This window comes from Paroedura picta, chromosome 9 (assembly GCF_049243985.1).
Source record: "Paroedura picta isolate Pp20150507F chromosome 9, Ppicta_v3.0, whole genome shotgun sequence".
NCBI classification, from domain to species: Eukaryota; Metazoa; Chordata; class Lepidosauria; order Squamata; family Gekkonidae; genus Paroedura; species Paroedura picta.
This window is the reverse complement of record NC_135377.1, coordinates 49184767-49196921: the sequence shown is the minus strand read 5'-3', so window position 1 is coordinate 49196921 and position 12155 is coordinate 49184767. Positions and strand designations below refer to the sequence as shown.

The 12155-nt window shown below is 39.8% G+C and overlaps 1 protein-coding gene across 1 annotated transcript in view; it reads right to left on the bottom strand.

Annotated features, from left to right (window-relative positions):
- The window catches only part of PTPRM (protein tyrosine phosphatase receptor type M), a 525104-nt gene that overhangs the window by 62965 nt on the left and 449984 nt on the right, over positions 1-12155 (bottom strand). The window contains exon 22 of the mRNA XM_077352746.1: positions 4834-4910. Coding sequence (XP_077208861.1) covers positions 4834-4910 — 77 coding nt within the window. The remainder of the gene's footprint in view (positions 1-4833; positions 4911-12155) is intronic.

The following is a 12155-nucleotide window of genomic DNA, read 5'->3' as shown; positions in this document are numbered from 1 at the left end:
ATGTTTATCAGGAAGTACAACAGAAAATAATCCTATCAATTTTTGGAGAAGAAGAAGAAGAAGAGTTGGTTCTTATATGCCGCTTTTTCCTACCCGAAGGAGGCTCAAAGCGGCTTACAGTCGCCTTCCCTTTCCTCTCCCCACAACAGACACCCTGAGAGAGCCCTGATATCACTGCCCGGTCAGAACAATTTTCTCAGTGCTGTGGCGAGCCCAAGGTCACCCAGCAGGTTGCATGTGGGGGACCACAGAATCGAACCCGGCATGCCAGATTAGAAGTCCGCACTCCTAACCACTACACCAAACTGGCTCTGGAGGGGATACAGGAGTAATTTAATTTATATGCCCACTGAGTCATCAATACGTAGAGTGCTTTTTCTATAATACAAATATGAACTTTTACACAAGACAATATTATTTGTTTGTTATATTTTGACTTTACTGTTATTAGGGGACTTGAAGAGGGGACTTGAAGTGTTCTTCAATAGTGAATCTATATCATTAACCAAATCAAGGAAGCATTTGAAGTCATAATTACAATAAATTGGTTTTAGTAGCTATTTGCATGCTCTGTAATTTCTCTGTAAGGATTTCTTCAATCCATCATTTTTTGTTTTGTTTTGAAAATTTTCCTGAAAACCTTTAAGGTCACCCAGGTTTTTTGGGTGGGGTGGGGTGGAGGTCACCCTTATTGTACTGATTTTCTAATATGCATTCTAAGGTTATGCTGATAAACATATAAAATTTTAACTGCATTACCATCTATATAGCTTACTCAAAAGTGACTTGCTTTTCTGTGTCTGAAAATCCTATCATTAGTAGTCGCATGCTATAAGCTTGTGACAACTGACTTCTAGAGAGAAGTCTAAATGTGCCCATTTCAGGTGAAGCTTCATGGAAGTCCCTCTCCACCCCTTCAAGAATCATTGCCTGGCCTTTTACAACTGGCATCAGATTGGCCCATTATGCACGGCCGCCGAAACAGCGATTTCGGGTCACACGGAAAACGTAGAGGGGGAAGACGTGAAGCACACTGGTTATGCACGAGACGGGGTGCGACGGCGGCAAAACCCAGAGTAACCAATTATGCACACTGTGATCCCGGTGCCGCGTCTGGTTGCGCCCCGGTCACCTGGAAGCTGCACTTCCTTCCGCATTTCACTAACGCAGCTTTTTCGGCGCCATGCACCGAAGCTGCAGCTGGTTGCAGCCAGCTCAGTGCGTTATCGGTGATTTTAGTTGCTGCCATTCCACCCCGAATGTGCATTATTCCCCCCGTGCATAATGGGTCATTGAGAGTCGCTTTGTTAACTTTAGGGTCAATTTAAAGTCTTGGATTATGAGCTAAGGGTGAGATTTAAGAACTTGGATTGGGGGAAGGAAGAGTTGAAAGGAAGAAGAAAAGTTGGTTCTTATATGCCGCTTTTCTCTATCTGAAGGAGGCTCAAAGTGGCTTACAGTAGCCTTCCCTTTCCTCTCCCCACAACAGACACCCTGTAAGGTGGGTGAGGCTGAGAGAGCCCTGATATCACTGCTCAGTCAGAACAGTTTTATCAGCGCTGTGGCGAGCCCAAGGTCACCCAGCTGGCTGCATGTGAAGGAGGAATGGGGAACCAAACACAGCTCGCTAGATTAGAAGTCTGCACTCCTAACCACCACACCAAACTGTGTGAGGTTATTCTCTTGAAGTTTCATCAGAAGCCGCACCTGATTGGTTCTGAAAGATCGACTGATTACATAGGCCGAAACTGTTAAAACTTAGAGTCTAGGGCAGATCTCAGAGGGATTTTACATGGTTAACAACTAAGGACTGTGCCGGAGAGAAGGATTGAATGGCAGTTCATTTTACATAAGGAAATAAATGCAGGACAGTCTGATCCAAAAGAGGCCTTTTGAGTACCAACATTTTTTTTTAAAGGCATTAAATAAAAAATGAACACATCTGCGTTGCTATGGAAAAACACCAGAACAATACCTTTGTGTTAATTCTGACTCTATCTGTCTGGGTAGATTTGTGAAAGGCTGGACATGGTAATTGGACCCCAAAGAGTGATTTTATGTAAATACTGGACTTAAACGCCTGGCTGATTGGGAGAGGGCTCCTTTATAATACGATCCCCCCTTTCCCCACTGCCAGAAAACACAAATGGGACTGTGTTTTGCCTGCATGATCCCAAAAAGACTGTTGACACTTTACAAAAGATTTTATTTTATCTTTGACAAAGTAGCTTTGTGGTCTGGCAACAATGTGGACCGCACCATTAAAAAAAAATCTTCTTGGGATCAACGAGGCAAAACACATTGTGTTTTCTGGTGGTGGGGAATGAATGGAGAAAGGGGGGGCATGATGAAGCATCCCTCTCCCAAACAGCCAGGCATCTTTGTGCTTTGTTTTTAAGCCCACTATTTATACAAAATCACTTTTCAGGGTCCAGTTACCATTTCCAGCCTCCCACAAATCTACCCAGGAAGGGGGTGGGGAAGTTTCAATCCACAAGAAAATCGCTATGCTGTGATTGGTGGTTGGCTGCAATTGACAAGCCAAGGAATGGCTGGAAAGTTCAGCTTTTCCCCCCTTGCAGCCTCATCAGGAGACAAAAAGCCACAATGAGGCAGAGGGAACATGAGAGAGGAGTCTCCTGTGAGGTGGCATGGAAATGCATGGCTTACAACTGCGCATTTGCAAGCAGGTTTGATCCTCCGTGTGAGCATCTGTGTGGAAATGGTCTCTGGGACCCATTCCGCACAAGTTAAATGTAGCAGGAGTGTGGCAAATTGTAAACACTACTAATTTGCAGTGATGCACGACGTCACACACAATCTGCCAAACTCCTGAAACCGATCCGCAAAAAGCGATTCGTTGTAGCGCTTAAAGGGGAATCCAGAAAAGTGGATTCACCCTCCGAAAAGCACTACACTCTTGCAAACAATCTGCAACATTAGCGAAAAAGACCTGTGCATTAACGTTGTGGTTTCAGCAAAGTCCCTCCCCCTGGCTCTCTCCTCTGAACTTTCGGCGAAGCGATTGCCATTTTTTTTTCTCGGAGCGAGCAGAGAGCAACGAGCCGGCGAGCCTTCATTCACTCAGCGAGGCTTCTCCGGCTGCAGTCCCTCCACAGAGCTGCTTTAAAGCACAACACAACCCCATTTGCAAGTTCCCTTTATTTTCGGCTGAAAATCGCGCCCGTGCACAGGGGGGGGATTTTTTTTTCACTCGGGGGAGCGTGGCAACGATGAATTGGCAGCTCACACACCATCTGCCAGCTAGATGGGTCTCTCCGTTAGGAGGAAGCAAGGAATCAAGGAATCAAGGCATATTTGTTGCAACCTGTGTTTTTCTTTTTTTTTTTAAAAACTGCTCTTAAAGGGAAAGGGGTTTCTCCAGAGCATGATAACAACCGCCCATTGGCTGTTCGTTTGATTGATGGCCGGGGGCGGGACAAAGCACAGAAAAAATCGCTTCCTTTCTAGCGATTTTTGGCAAGACTGGAAACCTGTGGGAAACGATTGAAACGCTACTGGATTCCGCTACAAAGGTAGGAATGCGTTACAACAAATTCCACTATTTTAAATTCCATTATTTCTTTCTGCAAGCAATTTGCCACATTGATCCTTGTGCGGAATGCGCCTCAATTTCCCCCATCTTGAGGCAAGTCTGCCCAAAACTTGAGCCAGCCTTTGGACAGCCTTGGAATGCAGACAATGTCATGTGGATGGGGCTCTAAAACCTTCCAGCAACCAAATGCTGTTCAGAGGCAGATTCCTTGTCCAGAAATGGTCTATAATTTACTTTTGTTATGCCACATTCAAAGCACTGACATGCTAGCAAATAGAAGTCTTCACTTAGATTTATACTCAAATGCTAATCATCATTTACATGTATTTAGATGAAAGCAAGCTGAAGGACATAATCCTTAATGTTAGGAGTGGAAGGAAAAGAGGTAATTTGCTTGCTGTATTTTTTTTATTAACTAAGAAAAGATCTAATTCTCTTTTATCATACCCAACAGAATTGCATATACATTAGATAATGACAGTGCTATCCCATGGTGTCATTAATGAAGATGAAAACAATGTTGATAACATTGTTAACATGAATAAGTTGCTTCCAGTTACGAACATGAAAGTTGTGTATGAACATTACTGAAGTTTATTGCTAGACTTGGGCCTAAAATGGCATTATATTTTCCTTAATTTTCAATTCTATTTTTGATTTCATTCTTTCAATGTCCCCCAAATGCTGTCTCTTAAAGAATTTATTCTAATGTAAAACATTAAGTTAACATGAAGCAGGCTGAACAAAGAAGCAGCTTTCAATATTTAAACACTATACATATTTAATTAAATGTCTTGCTTGCATTAAAAGTACTGGTTAATAGATGCAGACTATACTTTGAAGGCTGCCTTAAAAGTATAGAGATGACAAGAGATTGCAAGTCACTGTATCAGGAATTACAGAGTTTTGTCACATTAATATGCAAACTACTCTCTTTTAAATGTGGAATTATGCCAAGTTGTTGACAGAAACTGGAAATAACATTTCTTTCGTTTATATAAGCTCCAGGAGGAAAAGTAGCCAGATAAAATTACTGGCAAGAATCCATTCCAATCTGGCAATTTTAGGAAATGGCTAATATAATTTTCTTAACAAACCTTTAGGAATTCTAATGTACGTTTTAGCATACATATGGGATACCTTTACTGTGGTATTTCATAGAATTTAGCAGCTGGCATTTTCATCACATAAAGCATGTATTTTAAACAACCAATAAACAAATAATGATTTTCTCTGAATAATACCATTAGATATGTTGTCTAGATTAATATACATACATCAACATAATTTCCATTGATGTAGTCAGAGTTTGCATCCCCCTCAATGAGTTGCAGTCGAACTCGAGAATGGTCATCTGAAATAGAACATAAAAATGCATCACATAATTTATATTCCTTTCTCTACACACAAAAAGAAAGTGTGCATGAAATCATAATCTATATAAGGGAATACTACGCCACAAGATAAACTGAAATATTACACAATATTATGCCAACGATACCCCACTGTTCTATACACAGGGCAAACAAGGCAAACCCTACGCCAAAGAATTAATGGACACAAGTCTGACATCAAAAACCACAACATTGAAAAACCTGTAGGGGAGCACTTCAACCTTCCAGAACATTCAACAACGGACCTGAAAGTAGCTGTGGTATTGCAAAGGAACTTCAAGAACAGGCTAGAAAGGGAGACTGCAGAGATGCAAGTTATTACAACACTCAATACTACAAGATACCCAGGACTCAATAGGGACAAAGATTTTTTATCTCGCTATTCATGCTAACCTTGCTCAACTTGTGTATCCATGTTCCTCACAACTTATTTTATTTGTGATACTGTGATAATGTGACTGTAAAGTAATAGTAATCTTATGGTATGTTGAGTTTACTCCCTGGCCTTGGGATAAGATAGTTACCGACAATTACCTTGTAAGAATGTTTCACACTGGTATGGGAACAGATAGGGCAAGCAACATATGGTGATGTCATAGACTTTGATCACTTTCACAGACAGTTTTATTTCTCCCATGTTTGTGTGAATAACAACTGAATTTCAAGGGGATTGATTGGCTGTTCTGGCAAAGAATTATCATTGGCTGTATTTGGATGTGTGACGCAGTTTACTAATGTAACAGAATTAATTTTTGCTATATATTCCCACGGCCATGTAAGGAGTTCTTAGTCTGACAAGGAGTGCTTGTACTCGAAAGCTCACACTCTGAATAAATCTTTGTTGGTCTTAAAGGTGCTACTGGACTCTGATTCTACAATATTATGATCACTTTCAAATACTAGTAGTATATAAAAAAGGGAAAGCTGCAGTTACAGTCACCTGTTTGTTGTGGAATAAGGTGTCCTATGCATTTGTAGCTATCATGCTTCTTTAGGAACAAAATAAACTCTGCAAAAACTTGCATCCCAAAATGTATATAGTCTTTCCCATTCTGGCCAAAATATGAATTATAACAGAGCTTAGAATGAATCACCAGATTAATACTGATTTTGGACTAGTATGCTGTTGATATACAATGTACGGCAGAATCTTTTCTTTCTAGATTTTTAAAATTTATTATTTATTTACTTCAATCCCGGCCCTCAGTGGGATATCCAAGGAGGCTCATATCATTTCCCCCTCCTTCATTTTGTCCTCATGGCAATCATGTGAATTTAGGCTGGGAGTGTAACTGACCCAGAAAGCTTTCATGGCAGCATGGGCATTCAGAGTGGAGTTGCCCAGATCCTGGTCTGACGCTCTAATTGCTACACCACACTGGTTCCCCAAAGAAACTTTCCTGTAGCACAGATAATTGTTCTTGTTTGTTTGTACTTTGTGAACCAAACATTTCTTTATGTTGCAGATGTCATGTGTGAAGCCACACGGGAGGCTACTCCCTCTGATCCATTATCAAGATGTCAAAACATTTGTACAGAGGCCTGTTCATATACTAAAAGTCTCTTGTGAAAGGATGCTTTTAAGGTGCTGTTCCAAAGGGCAGCCCATAATATGTTTTCTTCTTAACGCTCTTCTTGTGACAAAAATAATAAATTATGAACTGTACGTGTGAGTCACTCACCATGCATATCCCTTGTGTAAGAGGATACTTTATATGCCAGAAGTATCCCAACCATCTACACAAAGCCAACTCCATGAGAATACTGTGTTGGATTGAAATACATCTGACACCAAGTGCTTGTTAATTTAGCAATGTTTTCCTGATTCTAACAACATGTTTCCCTCTACACATTCAGCACAGCATTCTGGGAATGCAGAAAGAACTGAGTTTTAATTTGATATGCACCACAGTTAGCATTGGGAAAGGTCTTCATTTTCCTCTATTATTTCCGTCATGGTCTTTTGCATGACCTGAAAACACAGTGCAGAGCAGTGCTGGCCCATGGGCCACAGTTTTTAAATCACTTTCCTACAGAATGTGAAAGCATTTAAATTGCTTTCAGTTAATACAGTTAAGGGCAAATTCAAAATTGACAGAGAAAAAAACTGGTTGGGAGTAACAGTATGACATGGTGACTGGATTGCAGTTTAAATTATAAAAAACTGTTAATATCCACTGGTCCATAATTTACTATATTTTCAAATCTGAATTACTTATGGAGTACATTTATACATTTATACAGGTATTCTTAAAGTGCAATTCTAAACAGAATTCTTAGTCCACTGAAGCCAACACACTTTGTCTAACTACTTATACTTAATAAACTCTTAGTTAGTTGCAGTCAGAGGTTGAGTAATGGAATTGACTCTAGCAACTATTCTAGAATCTCCCTTTTCTTTGTATTATACACCACCTTTTGCCTGAGTAGTCATACTGTCATAAGTGAAATACAGATTCCACGGCTAATACTGGTTGCTAATAGATTATGAAATGCTTCATTAAATGCACATGTATCTTATTTTATGTCTGCAGGACCAAGAAAGCAGCTAATTTAGCCAACTAATCGTCCTTAGCCTGGATAGATGTCAAAAGCTAAGAAGGTTGGTCCCGGTTAGCATTTGGATGGAAGATCACTGAGGAATACCAGGATCATTACAGAGAGATTGGCAATGACAAACCACATCTGAACATCTTGACTTGAAAACTCTAAGGACACACCATTGAAGCCAGCTGCAACTTGATGAGACTTTCCACCACTACAACTGTCCCATAACTATTTTACCTTAGGTGTCTATGAGGATTTTGCCCTTCCTCATAGGATTTACTTTTATCTTGTTCTCAGTCTCCCCCTCCTCTCTTTTTCTTATTTTTCTTTCTGCCTGTTCCCATCCAGTCCCTTGAATATATTTAGATATAAGCTGACCCAGTCTAGGGAACTGAGGAGGAGACTACAATCCTTATGTCATGTTTTGAATATGGCACACAAGAGGCTGATGGTAATTAAGAAATAAACTATTTAACTCTGAAGGGAAATAGGTTGGAATCATGTGTTGGCAATATGAGGTGGACAACAAGAACAAGATAACTTTATAAACAAATAAATGCCAGATAACTTGTCACAAGCAAGTAACTTTCTGTTATTCAGGCTGGTCTTTAAAACTTGAGGAGAGTGATTTCTTGGCAGTCTCTGCTTACATTTAAGTATCTTTGTCTAACAGACACTTGATGATAGGGATAATCTAATTCTTCTAGGAGTTATTTCTCTCAAATATGTTAGGGACCGACTAAGCTTCTCACTTCATTAATTCAGGATCCTAATTAATCCTCTCTTTCACACTAGATAGGTATTACATCTCTTTTCTAGGAGCAATTTTCCTCAGACTTGAATGGGGAACATTCTGGATCCTCTTACTCCCTTAGCCTTCCTTCCCAGAAAACGTACAGTTCCCTAACCAGGGCAGAGTCTGCACTTACTTTTTTTATTCCATTGTCAATCCTGTTGAATTCAGATCGCTTTGAACTCGAGTCCTCTTCCCCCCCCTCCCCATTGAAACAGGAAAGTCTTCTGCCCGTGATTAGGGAGGCTCAGAAGAGACTCTGAGGCAAATGGAGGCAATGGGGGCAAATGGAGACTCTTTCTTTGTTTTCTTGAAGGGGGGGGGGAGAGGATCCAAGAAGTCAGAGGAGGGAGGAAAAAAATCTTTTCTTTTCTTGAAAGGGGGGTGGGAACAAAGAAGGCACACAAAAAAATCCAAGGCCGACAGAAGTTGAGAGAACTTAGGGGCTTCTCATTTAAGGCAGGCTTGTCACATGACCACCTGTAGCCAATCACGGGTCCTCTACCATGGAAGCGGAGCCCAGATTCAAAACAACGCGATTTTCTGAATATATTCAGGATTAAAAGCAGTCTGAGATATGGCACAATAAAGGTAGGGTGACTCCGGATCAATCCTTCTTGCTGCAGAAGGAAAATTAAAATCGCCCCAAATCCAAACGGAAATCGCATTCTGTGTAGAGGGCAGGGACTGAATCGGGTTGGAATAAAAACCCCATGCAGTTTACACCCAGGTTACAGTATTAACAGTCACAATATCAAAAGCTCTTTGGCTGACCCTGATTGCCTCTGTATATTTTGGCATATAGTTTATGTGTATATTTTCATAAACCTTTCTCAAAAAGCATTCTAGATGGTTACCCTCAAATTGCGACCATCAATATTAATAATATGTAGAATATTAGAAGTATCATATCATTCCATCTCTTTTGTTCTTTTTGAAGAAGTTTCCTTGTTGGTCTTAGGTTATGAGTAATATATCTGAAAATCCTGTTTGTGCTGACAGCTCAATCCACAAAACAAGTTCGGCTCAGGTCCCATTGGAATGTAGGAGGTTTGCACAGCTGGAGATTAGTTCCAAGATTGCAAACTGTTTTCTTACTACCTTGTGCTCTACTGTAAGTGCATTTGGCTGGGAAAATGCTGATATTTGTACAGTCCCCTACTCTATATGGCTTTGGTTATTTAGAAAACAATTCTGCAAAAACTAGCTGACTTCCTTAGCTGTCCTGATTCTGTAATACAAACAGGTATTAAAATATGTAAATACCTATTCAAAAAAGCAAACATACGAGCATAAAATATATTATCACCATAGTCTGGTCTCTTTATATTTACCTACTTACTTCCCAGAGGAAACCACATCCACTCCCCTCCCTCTCTCCCTCTCCCACTACTGCTTTTCTTTACTATGTAATTTGGGATAAATTCAGAAGATTACCAAAATATCCCTATGCTTGACGCTACAAAAACTTTCTCAATGCTTATGAAAAGGGGAGATGTTTAGTTAGTGATTGTATGAGGGGAGAGACTGAAAAGGGGTTTTCCATTGCTTTATGTTGGCTTTACATTCTACTGCTAATGTACATGTGTGACAAAAAAGGAAATTAAATTAGTATTAAATATTTTATCTCTGTTTTGAGAGACTAAAGCCATTTTGGCAGTAACAAATTGTAGCATGTAGTTGTTGGGCTTTCAGTCTGGTAAAATAGCCCCTTCCAGCTCAATATCTCTCTTTAGGTTTTAGAATGTTACAGTCAGAGAGCAATAAAGACTGGGAAATATAGTCTGCTATAATTTGAAGTTGATCAGAGGAAGACTGCTGAGTGTTGGCTGTGTGTGGGAGGGGCTAAGGAGAGTCAGTGCTGTTTTTCTTTGGGATCTGATGTAGAATTAGTGGTTGTACTGCCTGTGCTTCATTTGTATTTTATTAATCAAAAGATATTCTCCTGATACTGCATGCCTCTAGTGCTTTCTCACATTACAAATAAACAGGTCCTGTTACCCAGACAAGTGGCACTAGCTGCTCTTTTCATAATAACATTCTCAACTTCAGCTATGCTATACTCCAGCTATGATGTTTATATTTCTTTCAACTAAAGCAGAGTCATGTTTAGAGGGATGGCTATCTTTCTCTGTTCATTATAATAGTAGTGTCAATAACGAGGTTAATTTAAAGAGCTTTCGTGAGAAGAATCCTTCCCTGTCCTGGCTTCTGAGATATGTCTACTCTTTGCTAACAATAGCCTGTTCACATATGTCTTTATTCTTTTCCTTCTATTGTACATTCCAGGGAGTGTCCTTTGTGTTAGTTAAAATATAAATTTCAAATTTTTTTTACACTGACTTGATAAGTTCTACCCATGAATATGCTATACTACCTTTAAATCACTTTTAGGTAAGGGATTAAATAAGTAAATCACTCTTCCCTATTAATAAGGACTTTATAGAAGGAAAGTGGCATGGTATAGCCTGATCTTGGAAGCAAAGCAGGGCCAGTACTTGGATACAAAGGAGGACTCTGCAGAGGAAGGCAATGGCAAACCACCTTTGTTTCTCGTTTGCCTTGAAAGCCCCTTGCTGGGGTTCCCATAAGTTTGCTACAACTTGGTGGCACATGTACCTAATAATCTGATTTGACCATGGATCCACACCACTATAGCATTGACACTTCAAATCTGCAATGTATGGTACACTGATATTCCCTAAAAATCAATTTAGAAACTCCAGTTAGTGCAGAATTTTGTGGCTCGGCTATTATCAGAAGCTAGACAGATAACAAGTATTATTCTCATTCTGCAGTCACTTCACAGGCTGTCCATCAGTTACTGAGCTCAGTAAGTATTAGCTCTTACACACAAAAGTCATCCAGGCCATGAACCATTTGATCAGAGACTTCTATAGGCGCCAACTTGCAAATGAGCAAAATCAACAACTGCCTGTATATGTGTCTTCTCTACTGTGGCCCCCACTTTATGGAACAGCCAACTTGGAGGAGGTCAGGAGGATTACCACGCTTCTGGCTTTCTGTAAACTATAAAAAAATTATTCAAGAAAGCTTTCCCACATGGCAATAGTATTGCACTGTACTAAAAGATTCACAAAGTTACTTGGAAAAAATATTAGGGACTATGGTCTATTCTGCTGTGACGGCTTGCTGAGTCTATGGTGGAAAGGCACTGGTTTAAAGAAAAGTTGCCCAAAATTCCTATTAATTCCATGTTACTTTTTTGTGAACAGTTACAAGCATCATTAACTACTTACAGTCATTCATATGATGACAGTAGTGTACTCCTGTTCATGTTACTTGCTGCAGTGTTATGAGGCATGTTCCTCTCGTATTGCACATGCATTGTTTATGCTAGGAGACTCTTCAGACAAGTGTTAAATCCACAAGTAGGCAACTGATTGTATTATACTAATCAAGAACTCATGTTCCAGCCTTGTCTTTTCTCTAACATACTGAGTTGATCTTAAGAGCCTGCAGGCTGATTCTGTTGGTTCAAGGTTTCTTTCTTCCTTACAACAGCCTTCATGCCTACTGTTAACAATTTCCTTAAATAACTTTACAGATTCTTCTTTCAAGTTCACTGTCACTGTGATATACTTAGGGGAACTGTTCTCTGTTCAGATATCAAAACTATTTTTACACTGATTACAGTGCTGAGTATGTCTGCTTTGAGAATTACTTACATTTATGCTTTCCCCAAGTTTTTATGACATAGCCATCTCAGGCAAATGCACACATTTATGACCAACACTGAATTACTTCTTTTTACTAGTTTATTGCAGCATTCAAGTGCACACTGTTGACACATTTTGAAAAGTATAGGTTTCAGAAAATTCAGGTATTTTACCTATCATCTCAG